The sequence below is a fragment of the Dama dama genome, chromosome 25, assembly GCF_033118175.1.
Source record: "Dama dama isolate Ldn47 chromosome 25, ASM3311817v1, whole genome shotgun sequence".
NCBI classification, from domain to species: Eukaryota; Metazoa; Chordata; class Mammalia; order Artiodactyla; family Cervidae; genus Dama; species Dama dama.
In genome coordinates this window covers 44,139,798-44,165,086 of record NC_083705.1, presented here as the reverse complement: position 1 = coordinate 44,165,086, position 25,289 = coordinate 44,139,798, and the positions used below count along the sequence as shown (strand labels likewise).

Here is a 25,289-nt window from a genome sequence, read left to right as displayed (position 1 = left end):
TGCTCCCACCCTTTGACTATTGTGAATAAAGCTGCTTGGAACATACATGTACAAATGCTGCTTTTCAATTATTTTGCGTATTTATGCTGGTGGAATAGCTGAATCGTATGGGAGTTCTTGTTTAAATTCTTTGAGGAACTACTGTGCTGTTTTCCATAGCAACTGCACCATTTCCCTCCAGTAATTGATGCTTTTGAACTGTGGTGTTGGAGAAGACTCTTGAGAGTCCCTTGGTCTGCAAGGAGATCCAACCAGTCCATCCTAAAGGAGATCAGTCCTGGGTGTTCATTGGAAGGACTGATGCTGAAGCTGAAACTCCAATCCTTTGGCCACCTGATGCGAAGAGCTGACTCATTTGCAAAGACCCTGATGCTGGGAGGGATTGAGGGCAGGAGGAGAAGGGGATGACAGAGGATTAGATGGCAGGATGGCATCACTGACTCGATGGACATGAGTTTGAGTAAGCTCCAGGAGTTGGTGATGGACAGGGAGGCCTGGTGTGCTGCGATTCATGGGGTCGCAAAGAGTCGGACATGACTGAGTGACTGAACTGAACTGAACTGAATGTATGTGTTCCAGTTTCTGTCCATCCTTGCTAACACTTATTTAGTTTTTCTTTCTTTTTCCCCATTAAATATTAGTATTGCATTGATTGTGAAGTGGTATCTCATTGTGGTTTTGATTTGGATTTGCCTAAGGATTAGTGATACTGAATATCTTCTCATATGCTTCTTTGGAAAAAATAACTATTCAACTCCTTTGCCATATTTTGAAATGGGTTTTTTGTTGTTGTTGAGTCATAGAAATTTTTAATTTGTTCTCAATATTAATACCATATCAGATATGTGCATTGCAAATATTTTCTCCCATTCTGTATGTTGTCTTTTGACTGTGTTAACTGTCTCTTTTGATACCTTGGTGATTTTTTTTGAAATCTCAAATCTTGTTATATTACTCTACGTGGCTCAGAGCTTAAATTTCAGATTCTTGGCATTGTATACAGTTTGGCTGATAACTGACTGTCTGGGCTAACTAACTTTCTGGGTTAACAGTAACTAACACACACACACACACACACACCTTTTACACACACACACACACACACCTTTTACACACACACACACACCTTTTACACACACACACACACACACACACACACACACACCCCACACACACCCCTTTTCCCTTTTTCTTGCCCGGAAATTTAAACTCCAGCCAGGTAAAACTATTTGCAGCTGAGAAAGTGTCAATATTCACCTTATTCTATCCTAGATGTCCTCTGCTTTTACCTAGAGAACTTCTGTTTTTCCAAAGGCATCTCAGACATCTCTTTCATGAAACCTTTTCTAATCACTCTCTACTTTCCCAGGCACATGGGATTCCTCGGCACAATGGAATTGAGTGCTAAACCCTATATATCCTTCTGCCATAGCCTCCGAAAGATTTTAGTTTGCTTATTTGTTTACCTATTTGTTTTATTTTGTTAGATTGACAGTTCTTTGTGAGCAAACTCTTTGTTATTGGTCTTTTTGTTTTTAACTTAGTTCCTGGTATGTTGTATATGATTAAACACTCATAAATGTTGTTAAGTGAATGTGTGATTAGTAAGTGAAAGAGTAAATGAATTAATTCCAAGAGTTACAACAGAATGGACTCTAATTCTAGTTGCTTGTGATAATCCAAGCTAGGTTTCAACAGTACATGAAACTGAAACTTCCAGATGTACAAGCTGGATTTAGGAAAAGCAGAGTAACCAGAGATCAAATTGCCAACATCCATTGGATCATAGAAAAAGCAAGAGAATTCCAGAAAAACGTCTACATCTGCTTCATTGACTACACTAAAGCCTTTGACTATGTGGATCACAATAAACTGGAAAATTCTTCAAGAGATGGGAATACCAGACCACCTTACCTGCCTCATGTGAATCCTGTTTGCAGGTCAAGAAGCAACAGTTAGAACTGGACATGGAATAATGGACTGGTTGCAAATTGGGAAAGGAGTATGTCAAGGCTGTATATTGTCACCCTGCTTATTTAACTTAAATGCAGAGTACATCATGCGAAATGTTGGACTGGATGAAGCACAAGCTGGAATCAAGATTTCAGGGAGAAATAACAATAGCCTCAGATATGCAGATGACACCACCCTTATGGGAGAAAGCGAAGAAGAACTAAAGAGCCTCTTGATGAAAATGAAAGAAGAGAGTGAAAAATCTGGCTTAAAACTCAACATTCAGAAAACTAATATGTCATCCAGTTCCATCACTTCATGGCAAATAGATGGGGCAACAATGGAAATATAGTGACGGACTTTATGTTCCTGGACTCCAGGACAACAGTGGAAACAGTGACAGACTTTATGTTCCTGGACTCCAAAATCACTCTGGACAGTGGCTGCAGCCATGAAATTAAAAGATGCTTGTTCCTTGGAAGAAAAGCTATGACCAACCTAGGCAGTGTATTAAAAAGCAGAGACATCACTTTGCTGACAAAAGTCTCTATGGTGAAAACTGTGGTTTTTCATGTATGGATGTAATCGTGTATGGATGTGAGAGTTGGACCATAAAGAAAGCTGAGCACTGAAGAACTGATGCTTTCAAATTGAGGTGTTGGAGAAGACTCTTGGAAGTCCTCTGCACTTCAAGGAGAGCCAACCAGTCAATCCTAAAGGAAATCAGTCCTGAATATTCGCTGGAATGATGAGTGCTGAAGCTGAAGCTGCAATACTTTAGCCACCTGATAAAAAGAACTGGGAAAGACCCTGAGAAAAAATTGAAGGCAGGAAAAAAATTGAAGGCAGGAGGAGAAGGGGACAACAGATGATGAGATGGTTGGATAGCATCACTGACTCAATGGACATGAATTTGAGCAAGCTCCGGGAGTTGGTGAAGGACAGGAAAGCCTGGCATGCTGCATTTCATGGGGTCACAAAGAGTCAGACATGACTGAGTGACTAAACAGCAAACAACAACAATGGAACTACCCTGGTAACTATTTCCAGAGTGGTTTCTGGGAGAAAGTAACACTCATTTTCAAGCTCCTTTATGGAAATCTCCATTTTCTGCCTCAACTACTAGCTGCTTTGTGGTAGACATTTATTACTGAGGAGACTTTTTTTATTTTGGCTCAAAGTACTATACATATCTAACTTTTAAAATTTATGACAAATTTATTCCAGAAACATTATTAATGATTTTCAGTTCTTTTGAAAACACTGTAAGGATGTATGTACATCAGATGGAATTGCTCATGTTATTCCAGATATGTTTGCTATCGTTGTTCTTATTGAGGTAAACGAAAGAGCCTGGGAAATAATCCTTTGGTTGGCATTTAAAATCAAACCAAAACAGAAACTGATATCTTTTCCCATCTTCCATTAAGAGTGTAGCTCTTGTTATGAATTTTGGCAATAAATGACTTCATTGAGGTCTTGTAGTTTATGATGTCCTCTGGCAGGGAAATCTTGAAAATGTTTTACTGTTATAGCAAATTTCACACTAAGCCATATTTCAAAAAGTCATTAGTAAAAGTTCTGGACGAAGAACAGTCACCATCAAGTGGTATGCTACCAAAAGATGGATTGCTACTATTTTAGATGATTTAGTTGTGCCAATTATATGGGCTTTTTATGAGTTATGTCCTACATGATTTCCAGTAAAACTTTGATTATAAATGTAAACAATATTTATTTAAATATTTAATTTACTCCTAATGTAAATACTAAGTTGTTCTGTATTCTTGTAAGTTTTTTCTTTAAATGTCAAAAATTGTCTATATATAGGCACATTCTGCATTGAATTCAGTGAAATAATTTTCATCCTTCCTTTTGGTGACAGTGTTTCTCTTTCCTGAGTGATAAAATAGTCATTGGTTATGAAATGATAGTGTAATAGATTCTTCTCTAAGTAAAACATTTGAACTGTTCTCCTGTTTCTTGTAAGAGTATTCGGCACCTTTACATGAGTTTTTATTACTTACAAATATTGTCAGCTGCAGAGGAAGCAGTGGTTTACATAATTAATGTAGAGGTAGTCCAGAATTCATTTGTTCAACTTGTACATTATTTTGAGATTTGTGTTGGAATATTGGTATCTCTGAGATTGGTGTGTGTAGGACTTTCCAAGAGATAGGGAACCATACTGTAATATCTTTTTCTTGAAATAAACTGCAAACTCCCCTGCACTTCCTTGGGTTACTGTGAGGTCAGTGTTTTTGTGCAGTGCCTCTGGGTTCCTGATCTCCTTTACTGATCTGTGGTGGTAATGAACTATAGCCACTTTCAGAGGCAAACAAGTCTAAAACAAAATTGCCTTTATTTCTCCATACTTGCAACTTTATATGTGCTTTTTTAGTCTGGGACAGGACTTCTTCAAAGGTTTTTACTTTTGGAAAATTGTCAGTTATCTTTGACTGTCACTCAGCAGACTCACCTGATGGATAGCACCTACCTGTTCTTCTTTATGGACATAAACACTAATGTTTGAGGTAAATTAAAGATTACCTAATGTGATTTACAAGGTAGACATTGTAACAGCCATTAATTCACTCTAAAAACTTTTGTGCGCCTGCCATATACCAAGTGTTTTATAGATTAGGGAACTAGAGACAATATGTGTGTGTGTTTGTGTGTGACCTCACAGTCTTTGAGAAGTATCTCTTTTGCAGTTTGGTTAGGGAATGGTGTGGAGAGAGAGAGGTCAAAAACTACAATGTATTATGATAGGTTCTGTGGGGCTTCCCAGGTGGCTCAGTGGGTATAGAATCCACCTGCAATGCAGGAAATGCATGCTGACATGGGTTTGATCCCTGAATTGGGAAGATCCCCGGGAGGAGGGTATGGCAACCCACTCCTGTATTCTTGCCTGGAGAATCCCATAGACAGAGGAGCCTGGTGGGCTGCAGTCCATGGGGTCACCAAGAGTCGGACACGACTGAAGTGATTGAGCATGCACACATGAGACAAGGTGAGGTTGTTACGGGAGTACAGTATTCTTGCCTGGAGAATCCCCATGAACAGAGGAGCCTGGCGGGAAACAGTCCATGAGATAGCAAGGAGTTGGACACGACTGAGTGACTAAGCGTAGCACAGCACAGAAGGGTCATTTAACTCAGAGTTTGAAATCTTGAGAAATGCTTTCAGGAGTAGGTCACATCTGAATTGAGTCTTAAAGGGTGAGTAGAAATTAGCCAGATAAAGAGGAGGAGAAGCCTAGAAATAGACTAATATGATCAGAGAGACAGGAGCTATGGCTTAGAATAAATGCTGGCTGTCACTTATTGAGCACCTACTTTGTGCCAGACTCTGTATTATGACCTTTAAAACACTTACTTCACAATAACCTAAGGGGCAGATGTTATCCTCTTTGCAAATAAGGAAACCGAGAGTCGTTACTCTTCTGAGGTTATGACAGGGTTAATGAGTATTAGAGCTTGATTTTAAAACCCTAGATTTTCTGGCTTTTTGTCAAGGCTGATTCCTCCCAAGAAGGAACATTTTTCAAGGTGGAGGAAATAGTTATGAAGTTATCATGCTGATGAAAGGTCAGATGTGCAGGTTAAGGTCTGTGAAGTACCCTGGGGTATTAATAGTATTTATTCATTCAAGAAATATTTACTAAGAGTCCCTTAAGTGCTAAAAACTCTGCTAGGCATTAGGAATTAAATGACAAATGCTTAAATGGTAGAGGTAGAAGCTGAAAGAAAGTAGAGGCACTGAGTGTAAATGTAGTGTGAGGAAAGAAAAGATAAAAGATAATGATACAGCAGTAAACATAGGGGGAAATTAGTGTGTCCGTGTTTTAATATGGGAAGTACTTTGATTATTCATATGCTGAGAAGAAAGAGCCATAGTAGGGGAAAGATTTAAGATAAACTAGAATGAACTGGTGATTGATTGGTTCATCTGTGATCCTGAAGAAGGAGGGAAGTCAGAAACCAAAATCTATAGATTGCACATGTTTAATTAAGTAGATTGCAAGATAGTCCTAACATGAATTTGTAATAACTGTAGAATTTTAGTATAGTTACCCTACACTTGGATAATGGAGACTTGATTAAACAATGAAACCTCTTACGTAAATGATCACTGTGACCTCTTATGTCTGGTTTATGTATCCATTGTCTCTGTTCCTCCATTGATCTGTCCATACCCTTTCTAACTCTGCATGGAAGCATGCAGAGTTACTGGTGTTTCCCTCTTGGGAGGGGAGATGAGTAGAGGCTGTGTCTAATGCCACTTAGAATCTGGTATAATCTCACTTTAATAAAGGCTTTTTGAATTGATCAATCACTGAATTCCATATTTGTACCATTTGAATATTAGTTTTTTGTTTGCTCATCTTTTATGGGTTAAAAGGTATATATCCTGTGCAAATTCTAAGACAAATGTGTTTTCTATTATAAGTTAAGTGCATAAATACTTTAAGGTATGCCCAAGTACCAATGAAAAGAGGACTTTAAGAATTTTCTGTATGGAGAGGATCTTAAAGTTTCATACAACCTAAAGAATTTCTTCAGTTCAGTTCAGTCGCTCAGTCGTGTCTGACTCTTTGTGACCCCATGAATCGCAGCACGCCAGGCCTCCCTGTCCATCACAAACTCCCAGAGTTTACTCAAACTCATGCCCATCGAGTCGGTGATGCCATCCAGCCATCTCATCCTCTGTCGTCCCCTTCTCCTCCTGCCCCCAATCCCTCCCAGCATCAGGGTCTTTTCAAATGAGTCACCTCTTCGCATGAGGTGGCCAAAGTATTGGAGTTTCAGCTTCAGCATCGGCCCTTCCAATGAACACCCAGGATTGATCTCCTTGAGGATGGACTGGTTGGATCTCCTTGCAGTCCAAGGGACTCTCAAGAGTCTTCTCCAAACCACAGTTCAAAAGCATCAATTTTTTGGTGCTCAGCTTTCTTTATAGTCCAACTCTCACATCCATACCTGACCACTGGAAAAACCATAGCCTTGATTAGACGGACTTTTGTTGGCAACGTAACGTCTCTGCTTTTTAATATGCTATCTAGATTGGTCATAACTTTCCTTCCAAGGAGTAAATGTCTTTTAATTTCATGGCTGCAGTCACCATCTGCAGTGGTTTTGGAGCCCCCCAAAATAAAGTCAGCCACTGTTTCTCCGTCTATTCACCATGAAGTGATGGGACTGGATGCCATGATCTTAGTTTTCTGACTGTTGATCTTTAAGCCAACTTTTTCACTCTCCTCTTTCACTTTCATCAAGAGGCTCTTTAGTTCTTCACTTTCTGCCATTAGGGTGGTGTCATCTGCATATCTGAGATTATTGATATTTCTCCCGGCAATCTTGATTCCAGCCTGTGCTCCCTCCAGCCCATCGTTTCTCATGATGTACTCTGCATATAAGTTAAATAAGCAGAGTGACAATATACAGCCTTGACATACTCCTTTTCCTATTTGGAACCAGTCTGTTGTTCCATGTCCAGTTCTAACTGTTGCTTCCTGACCTGCATACAGGTTTCTCAAGAGGCAGGTCAGGTGGTCTGGTATTCCCATCTCTTTCAGAATTTTCCACAGTTGATTGTGACCCACCCAGTCAAAGGCTTTGGCATAGTCAATAAAGCAGAAATAGATGTTTTTCTGGGACTCTCTTGCTTTTTGGATGATCCAGCGGATGTTGGCAATATGATCTCTGGTTCCTCTGCCTTTTCTAAAACCAGCTTTGAAAATCTGGAAGTTAGGTTTAGCTTTTTAGAGATATAAGATAAATTTATTATCAGCTCAGCGTAACCAATTGTAATCTATCTAGAAGTTCAGAAATGATATACTCACAATTTTTATTTCCAGTTTTTTAAAGTTTTGAGTTAAAAAGCCAGTGATGCAACTTTTCAAAATTAAATTTCCTGTGAATGTATGTACTTCCTCTCAAATATGGTGTATTACTTTTTAACGTCATGGAATTTTCTTGTTTCAGAATCCTGTCCGAAAGATCCCTGACTCCCATGAAATAACACTAAGGCATGGCACTAAGACAGTAAGTTTTAAAATTTTATTTATTTTCCCTCAATAACAAGGCTCTCATGGAAAAGTGAACTAATATGATATACTTATAATAAGGCCATTATACAATCAACTGATATCACAAAGAGATTGAGATAGACATTTCCTTAATGATGGACATTAAGGAAAACAGATTACCTTTCTGTTCAGTCAAAATAGCTATTGCATTTCATTTACAATAGGAACACTTATTCATTAAGGAAATTGTTATTTTTATTGTTAAGGAAAATTGTCATTGTTATTGTTGGCTTTAAAACCTCTTTCTTCAATATAGGAACACTGTAAATGAGAGAAAGAAATGAAACTCAAATACTTTTTTTTTATTATGGTGTGGGAAAATTTCTTGTTACCCTTGGCTTCATTTCTGTATCAATAAGAGGCCTGAGTTCATTTTTTAGGTGGATGTTGAGATAAGAAATGAACATAAGCTTATTATGACTCTAAAGATTATATTCCTTAGATTTATGGATTATATTTTATAATTGTCACATTTATTTATGTTATTTAAAAATTCAGTTCAGTTCAGTCACTCATTCGTGTCCGACTCTTTGCTACCCCATGAACCTCAGCACGCCAGCCCTCCCTGTCCGTAACCAACTCCCAAAGTCCACCCAAACCTGTGTCCATTGAGTCGTTGATGCCATCCAACTATCTCATCCTCTGTCATCCCCTTCTCCTCCTGCCCTCAATCTTTGCCAGCATCAGGGTCTTTTCAGATGAGTCAGCTGTTTGCATCAGGTGGCCAAAGGATTGGAGTTTCAGCTTCAGCATCAGTCCTTCCAGTGAACACTCAGGACTGATCTCCTTTAGGATGGACTGGTTGGATCTCCTTGTAGTCCAAGGGACTCTCAAGAGTCTTCTCCAACACCACAGCTCAAAAGCATTTAAAATTTTAATTTAAAAATTAAAGCAGCTTAAAAATTTTGAGGTGTAAGATGAAACTATTTTGTCACATCACTGCAGTCATGTCCAGCTCTTTGCGACTTCATGCACTGTGCTACCTCATGGGCTGGAGCCCGCCAGGCTCCTCTGTCCTTGAGATTTCCCAGCAAGAATACTGAAGTGGGTTGCCATTTCCTTCTCCAGGGAATCTTCCTGACCCAGGGATGGAATCCACATTTCTTAAGTTTCCTGCATTGGCAGATGGGTTCTTTATCACTGGTGCCACCTATCTTATTGTAAAAAAAAGGATTTAATAGTATTTTATTAAAAATGATAGTTAAATGAATGAAACTTGCTTGTGAATGAATAAAAGAATAAAATTATCTTGGTTTCCCTTTATAATGAAGCAACCTTTTTTTATAATAGATATCTGACATGTGAAGAAGTAAAATCCCATACTTAGGCAGAAAAATATCAATCAATAGAAATAGGTCCAGAAATAATGCAGATGATAGAATTAATAGTCATGCATGCTAAAATAATGATATTCTCCTCAATGAAATTTTTACTTTTGAAAATATTGTTTCCATAAAATGGTTAGAAAGTACAGTGGGTTTGTTATTATTTTAAATGAAGTAAACAGTAAATATTATAAATGTCTTAATTTGATTTTTGCTATGGTAAATATTGACACACATAACTTGCATAAACAGATATTTTTAGGGGTTCTCAAAAGATTTTGAGTGTAAAAGTTCTTGAAACCAAAATATCTGAGAATTGCTGCCTTTCATTGCTGCCATTTCCATCTAGTTCTATATACTATGCCTACTTTTTATTAAGTCACATTTTTATAGTTTTATTCTGAAATCATGAAAGAATTTTACTAATTTTCATGTTTTTCAGTAAATAAGAAAAAATGTTACAGACTACTAGTACTTAAAAAGGAATCTTTCCTGTCATTTAGAGATTTTTGCAACTGATAATTCTGTTAATAACAGATAAATAATATATCTTATTTAAATATTCATATTTTTTCAAAGCAAATTTTATCTTTAAAAATGTGTATAATTAAAATTAAAAAATAAAATAAATGTATGCAATTTAAACAATACTTTGTTATTTTGCACTTTAAAAATCAGAGCTTCTAGTTGTACTATTTGGTTAACTAATTTTTTTTTTTTCTTTGCAGTTCTGCTTTTGCACATGTATTTCAATTTCTTGGAAATAGGTCTTTTTTTATATATCTGTTGTTTTTTTTTTAAACTAGTTTTTGTAAAAATGTTTACACATTCACAGAATTATAGAGAATGCTGAAAGGAATTCCCATATATTTGTCTCTGAGCCTTACCAATTGTTGACATAAGGCCAATCTTGTTTCCTGTATACTTTACATTTCTAATAAACCTCCTTTCCCCCATGCCATCTGCCTACCTTGTGGGGTTGTTTTAAGCAAATTCCAGATTTCATATGATTTCTTCTGTAACTTAACATTTCATGTTTATTTAGAGAATTGATTTATAGTAACTTTCTTTATGGGCTTCCCTTCCTTTATTTCAAACTGTGATCCTTTTTCTGTCTCATATATGATAATCACGTTTAATATGCAGTCCAAATGCAGTTCTTTCCTTCTGAGAGGCAGTAAATCCAGGGACTAACTGCTTTGAGAAGAATGTTAAATACAGCTCAAGAACAGTGAGCTACACATTGGATATTTGTATGTGAGTTGGACCTCATAAAGTTAACAGGGAAAGCAAATAGTTTATGGAACCAGTATAAGTGATATTATAATGTGGCCAGTTACTTATAAACTCATGTTTAAAAATAATTGTTTAAGGTGACTATACTTAGAGTCATTTAGCCATATTCACAAGATAATGATTTTCACTTTGCTCTATTTTGTTAAATTCATTTATGGTTCCTATTCACATGACTCATTTTGGTAATTTTAGATTTCATGTGTTCTTCATTTAGTAACAGTCAAACAGTCTTAAAAGGCTTTCTCAAAATCTTTTACTGAAAAAATGAATTGTTTTTAAGATACCTACTTACATTCTAAGGCAACTTAGTGTATCATATGAATTTGCAGTGATAGCTATTCAGAGTACATGGTAGAGAAGCTGGGATGAAGCTGGTGATTAGATTAAATTAAAATAGACAGCCAGTGGGAGTTTGATGTATGACCCAGGGAACCCAAAGCTGGTGCTCTGTGACAACCTGGAGGGATGGGGTGGGGAGGGAAGGGGGAGGGGGGTTCGGGAGGAAGGGGACAAATGTATGCCTATGGCTGATTCATGTTGATGTATGGCAAAACCCATCACAATACTATAGTTGTCCTCCAATTACAATAAACTAAAAAAATATTGTGTTTTAAGGAAATAATACTCATAATAAAGTCAAATGATTTAGAAGGTGCTGTCCATTTTTACTTTTCATAAATAACAGCAGTTAGTGATGTATATTTTCATCGCCTATAAAGTAGGAAGTAGGTTAGAGAGGAGAAGGAAATGGCAACCCACTCCAGTATTCTTGCCTAGAGAATCCCATGGACAGAGGAGCCTGGTGGGCTGCTGTCCATAGGGTCGCACAGAGTCAGACATGACTGAAGCGACTTAGCATATGCATGCATGCATTGGAGAAGGAAATGGCAACCCACTCCAGTGTTCTTGCCTGGAGAATCCCAGGGACAGAGCAGCCTGGTGGGTTGCCGTCTATGGGGTTGCACAGAGTCGGACATGACTGAAGCGACTTAGCAGCAGCAGCAGCAGCAGAGCAGCAGGGTTAGAGAAAGGAAATGGGGGTTATAAAAGACTATAAATAGTTTCTCTCCATTTAATTTTTTCTTTTTTAATAACAGGTTTCTGCTTTGGGTCTGGATCCCTCAGGTGCCCGTTTGGTGACTGGAGGATATGACTATGATGTTAAATTTTGGGATTTTGCTGGAATGGATGCTTCTTTTAAGGCATTTCGATCCCTTCAGCCCTGTGAATGGTATGTATTATGCAACTTAATATCTTCATTTTTGAAGACAGAGTCTCTGGTCATTTGAATTCCATTTATGATGATTTTTATCAGAATACGGTAAGTTTACATGACTCTATTCTACCTTTGTTATTCAGACGAAAGGAAAGTATACCTTTTATTTTAGTAAGTTCCCTTTAGTTACATGAATCTGTTCTAGAAACATTTTCTGTCTTTTGTTGTGTTCTCTTAAAATATTTTTATTTAGAAATTGTTACTTTGTCTAGTTTACTTTAAAACACTTCAGTAGCTACTGTGCAATGTTGTATATGTGTATAGCGTATTTAAGCCAGGAGCCAAGTGCTCGTTGGTGCTGCGCTGTGCAGGTGTGGTCAGCCAGCATTGTATCGTAAAGCCCTGTACGTGTTGCTGCTGCAAGCCAGCCTCTTGTTTTTGTTTTGGACCATCTTTGCTCTTTTAGCTTATTGGATATCAGAAATGGATTTTATTGGTTAAACTTGTTAACTTGAATGATGTATATTGTAAATGAGCTTTCAACGATGAGATTTAAAAATATTCAAGATATGTGGATTAGCTGAAGTTATTCAGACCCAGTTTCACTCTTATGTGAATGGGGTATAAATCTAGTTTTGTCTTCAACCTGAACTTGTAAGGGTAATGTCTCTTTGCTTAATCTCCACTTGTAAACTCTGTGTTCCATTAACTGTAGAGAGAAAGTTCCTTTCTCTGGACTGTTCAGCGTTTGCTTCCATGAAACTTTTGTGATGAAAGTGATGGTTAGAGCATCTAAACGAGATGCCGGGATTTTTCTGCCTGCAGCCTGTCTGAAGTAAAGATTTGAAAATTTGCTAAATAGATCATGTCAAATAAATAATCAATTGGAAAGGAAAAGACAAAAAAACAAAAACAAAAAAATACAAAAAGCCCTCCAGTATCTCCAATGATGGCTGTATTTAAAATAGCTCTGATGATTTAAAATAGTGATACTCATCTTGAGTTAGTATGATGACCTTTTGAAAATGTACATAGAATATGTTGTTTATACCCCTTTTTCCCACATGATAGTCTCTTGATACATAAAGGGACTATGCTTTCCTTCTATCTTTACAGCTATTGGTGACTTGTTCAGTACTATCCAGTGCTTTTTTGTTTTTAATTTGGATGTACCAGGTCTTAGTTGAAGCATGTGGGATCAGTTCCCTGGGTTTCCCAGGGATTGAACCTGGGTCGCCTGCATTGAGAGTATGGAGTCTTAGCCACTGGACCACCAGGGAAGTCCCTATCCAGTGCTTTGTTAATAATCAGCTCTGAAGAGAATACATGTCTCTTGAGTTTCAAGCCAGTGCTCTATTATTTATTAAAATGTGTCATTTGCTACAGTGTTATAATGGAAAATGCAGGAAAAAACCAAGAATAAGCTTATTTTCTCTTCTGCAATTAAATTGTTGCATCCTGTATGTATTTGTGAGCTATCAAAGGTTTAGATGGGAAGAAATAGAATTCTTGAAAACATATAAAATTAACATAAAACTCTAGAATTGCAAATGTTATGTGAATATTACTCCTTTAAATCATGACAACTATTTAACTTTGCCATCACTTGCTCCTGATCTCCAAATAATGTGACCCTCTCTGCTTTTTATGATTTTTTTTGACTCGTGCATGTATGGTAAGTTGCTTCAGTCATGTCTGACTGTGTGTGATCCTATGGACTGTAGCCTGCCAGGCTCCTCTGTCCATGGGATTCTCCAGGCAAGAATCCTCCATGAGATTCTCCAGGCAAGAATACTGGCGTGGGTTGTCATTTCCTCCTCCAGGAGATCTTCCCAACCCAGGGATCAAACCCTTGTTTCCTGCGGCTCCTGGCATACGCAGGCAGATTCTCTACTGCTGATCCATTGGGGAAGCCTTTTACTGACTCAGTGTATATTTTATATCTCTTTACCTATTCATCTATAATTCACTTTTTACTGTAAACAATTTCAAATGGAGAGACAAATGGAGAGGGGTTAGTATAATAGCCATCTACTCTTTACCTAGATTTAGCAGTTATAAATATCTTTTTATTTATTTATTTCAGTTCATTTTTGTAATTTTTGAATTATTTAAAAGTGAAGACACTGTTTTTATATAACAAAACAGAAACAGACTCATGGACAGGGAGACTCAACCAGTGGTTACCAGTGAGGAGTGGGGAGAGGGGTGACATAGGGGTATGGGATTAAGGGGATACAGACTACTGTGTATAAGGTAAATAGACAACAAAGGTATATTATATAACATACGGAAATATAGCCATTAGTTTGTAGTAATTTTAAGTGGAGTGTAATCCATAAAATATTGAATTGCTCTGTTATACACCTAAAACTAATATTATAAATCAACTATAATATTAAAAAAAAACAGACCTTTCATTTTGAAATACTTCACTATGTTCCCTTTAAAATGACAGATGCTTTCTATGTAAATGTAGTTCCATTATTACTTTTAACAAAATTCTTTAGAATTCCTCAATACTTCTAATTAACATTCCATATTTAAATTTCCTCCTTTGCTCTCAAAATGTGTTTTAATGCTGGTTTGTCAGATATGGATCCAATCAAGTAATACACAGCACATCTATTTTGTACCTCTCTTATCTTTTTCTTTTAAACTGTATCTCATTTTATTTATTTTTTAAAAATTTATTTATTTATTTATTTTTTGGAGGCTAAATACTTTACAATATTGTATTGGTTTTGTCTCTTACTTAACTTTTAATCTACAGTGACCCTTCCTTAACCATTTTCTTTCCCATGGGTTTGTTAAAAGACAGGTCTAGTTGTCCTCTATGAGATTTTTCTGCCTGATTTTCTAATTGCTTCCTTTTGATATCATCTAAGTTTTTTCTTTATCTCCAATATTTCCTGTAGAAGATCCAAAGGCTTGATTATAATCCATATTGTCTAATATCACGTGGCATATATTATCTGGTTGTTCTCACTGTTAGTGACTAGAAATTAAGACTGATCCCTGGGGTAAGTTGGAATATCTGATTCCTCCATTGTAAAGTTAATATTACATACTTGAGATAGGAAAGAACTTTGTGGGAAAATACCTTGGTATCACGTTAATATCCAGATTCTATTCATCCTTTCAATTAATAAGTTTAGCATCCATTGATTATTCGTACCTGAATCATTTATTTTGTTTCATTGAGGACTGCAAGATAGGGGTTTTCTAATTCTGCTATTTCATCTACTTTTACTTGCTGGCACTCTTCTAAAGGAAGTACTTTTCCTCAGTAACTGGTATTACTTGGTTCCCCTGAAATACAATTCCTATTGAAGAGTCAGGATGAATGCTTGGTTATTACCCTTTTATTACTCATTTTTAGCTTACAGATTAGTGTTGTTAAATGAGTTGTTGCTATTGGTGATGATGATTGTGTTTTTTTTCTTTTGCAGTTACCAGTATTTATAATTTTACAATTTTCCTGTGTTTCAGTCAGTTGGAGTCATTATTTTTTTTTTGATGTTTAAGTTGTCCAAGATTTGACCAGTGGGAGTCCCTGATTGCTTTGTTTTGACATGACCTTATTAGTCCTTAAAAGCTTACTTTTTATCCTAGTACATGCCTTTCCAAGTCCCAGAGTAAGGATTTTTCCACAGACAGCTGTTTTGTTATGGGAGTGATATTCAAAGACCAAATCTAGTTGCTGCACATGTTCACTGATACTGGGGTATCATTACTTCTTGACCTTTTCAGTTGAAAGAGGTAAAAAATATAGGTGTGTGTGCTCAAATGAAGAGGTCATTTGATATTTTCAGTTCAAAATTTTAGTAAACTTTTAATTTCAGAATATCTTTTAATTTATAGAAAAACTATAAGTTTTTGTACTTGAACTTATAGTTCAAGTACACCCCTAACCCAGTCCTCTTATTATTAACATCTTACATTACCATGTCACATTACACCTGTGACAAGCCAAGGTTGGTGCATTACCATTAGCTCAACTCTAAACTTTATTTGGATTTCACTTTTTTTTTTTTTTTTCCCAGTGGGTTTTGTCATACATTGATATGAATCAGCCATGGATTTCACTTTTTATTTTATTTATTTATTTATTTATTAGCACTCTGTTTCCAGTTTCTTATCCAGCCTCTCATTGCTTGTTTTTCTTTTATATGTTTCTACTGGACCTTGGAACTCTGGTTCCATGGCAAACATACTTTGTTGTTGTTTAATCACTAAGTCGTGTCCGACTCTTTTGTGACACCATGGACTGTAGCCCACCAGGCTGCTCTGTCCATGGAATTTCCCAAGCAAGAATACTGGAGTGGGTTGCCATTTCCTTCTCCATGGATTTCACTTTTTAAAAACCAATATCCCTTCTAAGATACTACATTGCATTTAGTCTTCAGGTCTGTCTAGTATCCTCTGATTTATAATAGTATTTCAATATTTCCTTGTTTTTCATGACCTGGACAGTTTTGAGGTGTACAGGACAGGTATTTTGTAGAATATCCTTTGATTTATTATTATTTTTTAAATGATGTTTTTCTCATGGTTAGACTGAGGCTATGGGTTTTTGGGCTGAATATCACAGAGGTGAAGTGCCCTTCTTAACACATTTCAGAGGTACATGCTATCATGTTTGTAAGATTTCTCCACTGTAGAGTTACTTTTTCCTCACTTTTCCATATGCCATTCCTTGGAAGCAAATCAATAAATGCTGCTCATATTTGCGAGAGTGGAAAAATTAAGCTCTGCCTCCTGGAGAGGATGATTATTACATAAAACACTTGGAATTCTTCTGTAATGGTCAGATCTTTGAGTTTTGCTAATTGCAAATTTGATAAATGTGCAGTAAATTCTTATTCAATTAATAACTTGATAAATATTGCAAGAGGCAGACTTTGGTGTGCCATTAGAAACCCTTCTTTTTTTTTTACTTTGATTTGCTAAACAACTTTTTAGATTAAGTTGTTCACTCATATGAGAATCTATGCACACCAATTACTCAGTTGAGTTCTTCTTTTGTCACTCACCTGCATTATTTCTATTTTATCTGCCAAGAAAACTTGAGGGAATCTGTTTTCAAGATAAAAAAGCACAGTATGCTGTTTTTAGACCATCTTCTCACCTGTAATAAAAGATGTCAGAATTTGGCTGATATCCAAGAGGCAGCATTATGATGAATAAGTGGGTGTCAAAGAGGTATTCACACCCAGAGGAGCCCCAGAGCCATTCAGGAGGGGAGGCAGAAGTTCTCAGTTTAGGGGTGAGACTGAGGCAAGGTGTTCTGGATTTGGGGCACCTCTGATTAATTTTGCCAAAGGACTGATGCTGTAATATTCTTAGCCTCATTCTCATTCTCCTGGGACACCTTGAAAAGAGTGATGTTAAATGTTTTCTTGATCTGTCAATATAAAAATCAAATTTAAAAAAACACTTGTTCAGCTTCTTTTTGAGGCATCCTTTGGTATTTTGAAGTCTTATTTAACTTTGTTTTGGGCTTTTGCCCCATATCAATATTAGATTTATGGATCTCTAGTTTCTAAAGTCTTCTTTTGTTATTTAGTGAAAATCAGTATCACATTTTCTCTGATCCAATCTGCTAGTCACTTTTTACTTTCTTTGTTTCCTCACAGATTCTTAATAATTATGTATTTATATAGATTTAAAAATTATTGATAGAATCCTTGAGATCGCAAACCCTTCTGTTGTATTCTCTGTGCAAAAAAAAAATGTAGATGAAGTAAAACTTTTCATAAAATGTTGAGAATTTTTGGATCATTTAGATAGTTCAAAATAAGAATTTTTTTTTAAGAATTTATCTTCAGCCCACTTAGAGATGACTACTGTCTGTTCTCTTCTTTTGAAAGCATTTTAATTAATGAAGTACTACATAAAGTTATGTTTTCATTCAGAAATTAAAAACATTTCAGATAAAACTAAACTTCTTTCTTTATCATCTTTATTTTAATCTTTTCCCCAGGTTTTATCACTGTTTACATTGTGTTAAATTCTTTGAGGTTTTTTTATGCAGATATCAACAGATATCAAATGTACATATCAAAAAACAAGTACATTTTATATTTATTTTCATAAATGGTATCAGGTGGTTGTTGTTCCATAATTTTTTCCCCCACTCACAGTATTGCTTGGAGATTTTTTATATCACTCCATATATACTGCTATATTCTTTCTAAATGCTATATTAGCATACTATGTATAATTTACCATAGTTAAGTGGTTTTAAAGCTTTAATTGGTGTCAGAACCATATGAAGGGCTTGTTAAAATATTAAGTGCTGTGCCTTACCTTTAGAGTTTCAAATTCTTCAGGTTTGGGGAGGCTAAGAATTTATATCTCTAACAAGTTCCCACATGCCACCTTGATCTGAGGACATACTTTGAACACCACTACACTAATTAGCTATTCTCCCCTTGATGGACTTTATGGTTGCGGCAACTTTTTTATTATTAATAAATGATGACATGATTACTTCTATACCTCATTGGGAATATGTGTAAATTGAGTGTTTCTCAAGATGAGATAGCAAGAACCTTTTGTGTACATTTTAAAATGTCGACATGGTCACATACCCCCCTTTTGATTATTGATTTTGTGAAATGTCACATGGGTTTATCCCTGGGAGACAAGGAGGCAACACAACTGTGTGCTTTGTTGTCTGTGCATAAATTAAGTAACGTATGTGCAGTGACCAATCAGTGACAGACTTTGAAACAAGTGCTATGATTGGCAATTGATAAGGATGCGCAGTTCTATTTATATAGTGATTTTTGAACTGACATGCTAGTAGCAAAATTTGTACTTTATGTGGTTACTCACGGTTAGTATACCATAGTAACTGAAATTTGAGCTGTGTTGTTGGGATCTGGTATTATTTATCTAAACCATGGCAACTGAAATTCATGCATATCAGAACCATGCAAAACAAGGGTTGCCTGTATTCGATATGAAAAACAAAAAAGAAACTCAATGGGACGTACAGAATGAGTCTTTTTTTTTGTTGTTGAAAATAAAATTATATCCCTCTACTATGATCTTCTAGTCTGCTAATAATTAACAAGTTAACGATTCATTTGGAAACTTGTAAGCCTGGTGTCTTGTTTTAAGTTCTGGGATAATAGTATTTACTTTTAAATTCACTGCAAATCTATACTTTGATAAGAGTTGTTAGAAAAAGAAGCCTCGTTATATATTCACACTCAGTCTTGCATAACAAGCTTTTATTTATTTGCAACTAATCTTGGGTATCATCAGTAAGAAAGAAAAAGTTACAGGATAACTTCATTTGTAGAGTTAGTGCATGTGTGTGTGCTCAGTCACTTGGTCATGTCTGGCTCTTTGTGACCCCATGGACTATAGCCTGCCAGGCTCCTCTGTTCATGGCGATTCTCCAGGCAAGAATCCTGGAGTGGGTTGCTATGCCCTCCTCCAGGGGATCTTCCTGACCCAGGGACTGAACCTACGTCATCTGCATTGCTGGTGGATTCTTTACTACTGAGCCAAGAGTTAGGTTAATTAAATCACAAAAGTTATTCTTGGTATGTCAGGATAGTCCTGGGAATGACAGGACTTTCTTGTGGTTTACCAATTAGAAAGGAGGTTGTTGACATGATCTGTGTAGAGGTCAGTGTGGGATTGTGTGCATCACCAGAAAGCTTTACTATGAGGTGAAAGATGTGTGGTTAAGTACAGTTAATATTCTTTGATATATATGCTGTGTACCTGAATATATTGATATTTTCAGATATTTTCATTGTAATATTATATAAGCTTAAGGAATTTTTATTTTTATTTTTTTTTTGCTTAATTTCCTGGGTTTCTGTTAACCCTCTCTGTCATCAACTTACACAGTTTGTGTATTTTATCTCATTGACTAAAAACCAATGACCCCTTAAGTTGTATCTCAGATGTCGGCAGCTCTTCAGAGACCTTTCCTAATAATCCTGTTAAAAGTAGCTCATCTTCCCACCTCTCTACCACCACCTACTCTATGCACTGTTCTGGTTTGTTTTCTTTACAGCAGAAATGACCTGTTTTTTATATTTGTTTACTTGTATTTCAATACCTGGTGCCTGTCATATAGTAAGAACTAATTATTCATTAAATAAGTAGTAAATAATGGAATGCTTTCATGTTTTTCTCCAAAAATTTCTTTTTGTGTAGAATAAGAAGGCATTTCCACCAAGATGTACCCCCCTTTTTTTTTTCCAAAAAGAAAGGAAGTATAAAATTTCTTTTCCAGCAAAATTGAAAAATTTTAACTTAAACCATATCAGTTCAGGGTAAATAAGGAATCAGCAGTTTTTGAAATCTCTGGCTCTGCATTGTTATGATGCATTGGGCTTCAGGTCTCGGGTTGGTATGTTTTGCTCTTTATGAGCTAAATAATATGATATGTAATCTCAAGGTTAACTGCTTAATGAATTTTATTGCATCTTACCATTTCCATTCATTTTATATTAAAAGTGACTGCTCCTGAACTGTGATTTCTACTTTTTAAAGTGGCATTTGTAGTCTTTGGCATATATCTGTTAGTTTCTTCTTTTGATTAAATAGTTCCAGAGTTCAAAGAAAAAAAAATCCACCATTAATTAATATTTCATCTTCCTGAGTGAATGCTTGACTCAGCAATGTAAAAATTTCTATTACGAGAAATCGTAACGGGTGAGTCATTGCTCTAGTCATTGGCATGATGCTCTGCTTAAGTAGCTGACCTTGTGTCCTACCTGTCAGTTATTATGGAGGTAGAAGGAAGTTTCATTACTCTCCCAGACTTCTGTCGAAATATTTCCCCTCCCTCTTTCTTTTCTGTAGCAAACTGATTTATATTAAATTCACTTCTTCAACTAATCTAGAGTCAGTGTGCATGATGGATAAGAGCATAGATTCAGTGTCATAGAAATCTGCATTTGAATTCTGCTTTTACCAATTCATTTTCTGTGTGACTAGGCAAGTGTGATCACTTTGACCCTTGCTTTCTTTCCCTGCAAAATAGAATGAATAATTCCATTTCTTTGGGTTGTGATAATAATTAATGAATAATGTATGCAAAATGTGTGGCTCAGTGCTGGGTGCTTAGTAATGCACTGTAAATAATTATTATCTTAGTATTGTTTAGCATGAAGGAATTTCAGTACACAGACTCACACATTGTTATCTTTTATGTATTACTTCCCATTACTAAGATTTTGTTAGTATCCTAAGATTGGATTGTATCTCTAAACATTTAGGATATTGTTTAAGCTATTTCTGTCCTAATTTTCTTTTAGGCCTACTGGCTATCCGGATCTATTATTTCTTCTCCATTTCCCTTTTCTTCTTTCTGACCTAGTTCTCTTTATCTTCTTTTTTTTTTTTTTTGCTACAATCTGTGAGAATCTTTTAAATCAGTCTACTTTACTAATTTCTTACTGGTTTGATTTAGTTTTTTATGGCTTTTAATGAACTTTTTTTTTTTTTTTTTAGTGGAGTGCAGTTTATTACACTGGCGGGCCCAAGGCAGAGTCTCCTCTTAGCCAAGGACCCCGACCAGCATTTGTGAAAATCTTTTATACCCCATGTGTCCAAACCCACTACCCCAATTCCCTTGAGACTTACATAAACAAAGGAAGGGTAAATACAACTACAATAACCCCATCATTCACGTGTTATGTGTTCAAACAGTCAATAATCAATAAGCCCGCAGTTACATTCCAAATAGTTAATAACTGATAAGCCTGTGCTTACATTCTGGTAGATAGTGTCCAGAGGCAGCGGTGATTAGTGTCTGTTCTTCAAGATTCCCCTGCCCAGAGGGGGGTCTTATCCTTCCATTGTCATTCCCACAGGCGCTAAGCACAGAGTTCAGAGTCCACTGGAGGGGTGGCCGCGCACGATCAGCACAGACAGGCCTGAGATGGAGTCCAGGCCCTATGAATTCCTTCTTCATTACCCTCTCTTGATGCTCTTAGTTTCCATAACGAGCATCATTTATTGAGATATATTGTACCTTAGCCCTCCTGCCACCCACATGAGAGAATGCTATCAACCTCTGGGTTACAAAATTCACAAGGCATTGTAGGAAGCAGGGTCCACAAAGCAGTATGATCAAGATTACTATAACAACAGTTCGTTAGACATGGCTTTCACTTGATTTTGCATATCCTCCAAGGCAGCAGATACATCTTCAGACAGGTCAGGGATGTACACACCATTCGCCAAAGTCCCTCCTTGGGCTGCTGTGAGTATGTCTAATGCCATCCTATTTTGAATTACTGCCTTCCTCATCTGAATCTGTTCTTCGTTCAAAGCTTGAATGGCTTTAGTACTGTCTAAGAGGGCCTGTTTAATGAAATTAGTTAAGGCCTCTACCTTAACCATGATATCCGTTGTCCCTACAGAGGGTATAAACAAGGCAGCAAGATAGTCATACCATTGGAACACAGATCGTGTCCATCTTGCATGCAGATAAGGCAGGTTTACTGGAGGCTGGTGTAGGCTAGGCTTAATTCTGCCATGGGCGAAAGCAAATCTTAATGTGCAACGCCCCACCCAGCCAACTGGTAACCATGGCCATAAGGTAAGCCCACAGAGCCACTGGGTCCCACTGGGGGCTACCCAGCGGATTCCAGGATTATATTTCCAGTCGGAACCGGGCCACTGAGCAGACTGATTGGGGTGATAGGTAACTTCCAAGATTTGTTTACTTTGTTCAGGGGACAAATAACAATTCTTTTGGGTCTAGGGGATGATCTCCAAATCCAACTTTCTGTTCTTTTTGTTCCCAGCAAATAGTAGCAGGGGCAATCAACTGTCCTTTCTCAGGAGTCATCCAGAAATATTCATCCCAGACCTGGTAGTATTGCTCAAGGCACCGGGAGGCCTGTCCCTGTTTTGTAAGGGAGCCCTTTTCCTCTTTAATTCTCATATATGAGGTATAAGCCTTTGTTATCTCCGTAAGGCTGGTGTTCATGTTAAATGTAACCCTATGTCCCTGGCCCATTGATGGCTTGTTCTAACACCAGAGGGCAAAGAAAGGTTATGGTTGGTGAGAGAGAGGAAAGTTCCTTTCTGTTGTTAAAGTCCCCATAACGGAGTGACGATACCCACCAGGGGAGTCTGTCTATTACTGACAGGGGCATAGCCCCACATACCCAAGTTCAAAATTGCATTGGTGAGGCCGAGCAGCAGGAGTCGTTTACCCAGCTCCATTCTGTAGAGGGCTCGTCTGGGACCTAGTTTTCTTCTTCCTCCTCAGAATGATCTTGGTTTCCCGTGGGTCGGTGGGGTCCTTCTGGGTGGTCCACTCGGCGTCCTCCGGGTCAGCGTGGTATGTCTTCTTTGCTCTGGTGTGATGGATCAAGGGACAATACCTGCAACTTTAACTGCAGTAGGGGTAGTTAGAATAACATAAGGGCCCTTTCACCAAAGGGCTAGCAAATCATGTTTCCAATCTTTGACCCATACTTGGTCACCAAGTGTAAACTCATGAATCTGTTCCCCAAGGAGGAACGGCACCCTTTCTTGTACAAATTTAGTTACCCGATTTATTACCTTACCCAGTTCCATCTGCTGTGAAATCCTATCCCCCCTTACCTGAGGCAAATTTGTTGACACCTGTTTTCTTATGGGAGAAGGCCTCCCATACACAATTTCATGTAGAGAATAGCCTTGGGACTGTGGGGTCATCCTGAGTCTGAGCAGAGCCATTGGGAGCAAGTCCACTCAGGAGCAGTCAGTCTCTCTGATCCACTTGGAGAGTCTCTTTAAGTGTCCGGTTGGTTCATTCCACCATCTCAGAACTCTGGGCCTCCTCTTTGTAGATCTGTGCCTTCTTCTTCGACACCCGGTAACCTGCTTCCATCAACAGCTGGAGCAGTGCATTTGTCCCTTTCCAGCATTTTTCCTTGGTCTCAGGCAGCCAGCAGCAGGTCATCCCCCTATTGTAGGAGCTGACATCCATACTCTTCCAGATGGAATGAGTCCAGATCAGAAGCCAAGGCTTCCCCAAAGATGGCTGGGAAGTTTTTAAACCCTTGTGGGGGAGTCCAGATGAGCTGTAGTTTGGTGCTCCCCACTGGATCTTCCCATTCAAAGGCAAAGATGGGCTGTGACACTGGGGCGAGGCATATGCAGAAGAAGGTATCCTTGAGATCTAGGCAAGTGTAAACTTTAGTCCTCGGTGGGAGGAGGCTAAGTAAGGTATAGGGGTTTGGAACAGTGGCGTGTAAAGTCACAGTAGCCTGGTTGACTAGCTTGAGATCTTGTACAGGCCTATAGTCCTGTCTTCCTTCCCTTTTGACTGGCAGGATTGGCGTATTCCAAGCCGACTGGCACTCTACTAGAATGCCTGCTTGTTTCAATCTATTGATATAGGGCAATATGCCGGTTCAGGCTCCATCCATAGCGGGTACTGGCGCCCTCTAACTGGGATGGTGCCTGGTTTGAGTTCCATTATCACTGGGGCATGATGTTTAGCCAGCCTGGGGGGAGGGGGGGTTGTCTTTCACCCAGACCTCAGGGAATAATTGAGTTAGCTCCCTCATGCTCTTCTGGCCCACCGGGTTCTGCCTTCAGAGGCTCATGCAACCTCCACTCATCTTGGGTTGGTATTGAGAGAGAGGGCAAATAAGTCATAGAGTCCGTCCAGAAGGTGGGCCTCTCTCAGGGGAGAAAGTCACTTGTGCTCCTAGTTTGGAGAGCAAGTCTCTTCCCAACAGGGGTACTGGGCACTCAGGAATGTAGAGGAATTCATGAATCACTTGGTGCCCCCCACCCCCCCATCTGACATTTTCTGGGCTGGCAAAACGATTTAGTCATCTCTTCTCCCGATACCCCAGTTACAGCGGTAGTCTTTGTGGACAGAGGTGCCACAGGTTTTGTTACTACCGACAGTTCTGCTCCTGTATCCACCATGAAGTCAATGTTTTGGTCCCCCACTTTTACGGTTACCATGGGCTCTCAGGGACCTGATATCTCTGAGCCCTGGCAGCCCTAGTTAATTTCCAGGTCAGTAAGCCCCACAACTGCAGGAGCTTCCTCTTCCTTCCTTGCCTTAGGGCATTCATTCTTCCAGTGGCCAAAAGCTTGGCGCCAGGCACACTGGTTTGGCTGTAATGGGCCCAGGGCCTCCCTTGGGACCAGCTGAAGGACTGTCCTATCCTTGGGGCAGATGAGGTTTTCTGGAGGGCCCGAGATAGACTTTCCCAGAGCAGCAGCTAGCACTGTAAGTCTCTTGTCTGTTCTCTTTTATTTCCTCAGGCTCTCTGGCAGAGCGCGGTCTCTGCTTAATTCCAACATCTCCCTCCCCCTCTTGTCAGTACTCACCAGGAGAGGCAGGTATAGCTTGGGCGGTTAGGTTGGAGCCGGATTCTGGAAGTGTTGGCCAGAGGCTTCTGTCACCGGG

The 25,289-nt window shown here is 38.1% G+C and overlaps 1 protein-coding gene across 2 annotated transcripts in view; it reads left to right on the top strand.

Annotated features, from left to right (window-relative positions):
* Nucleotides 1-25,289, top strand: part of WDR70 (WD repeat domain 70) — a 274,965-nt gene that overhangs the window by 45,974 nt on the left and 203,702 nt on the right. For both annotated transcript variants that reach the window (XM_061129925.1, XM_061129924.1), the window contains exons 6-7: nt 7,941-8,000; nt 11,763-11,896. In XM_061129925.1, the coding sequence (XP_060985908.1) occupies nt 7,941-8,000; nt 11,763-11,896 (194 nt within the window). The remainder of the gene's footprint in view (nt 1-7,940; nt 8,001-11,762; nt 11,897-25,289) is intronic.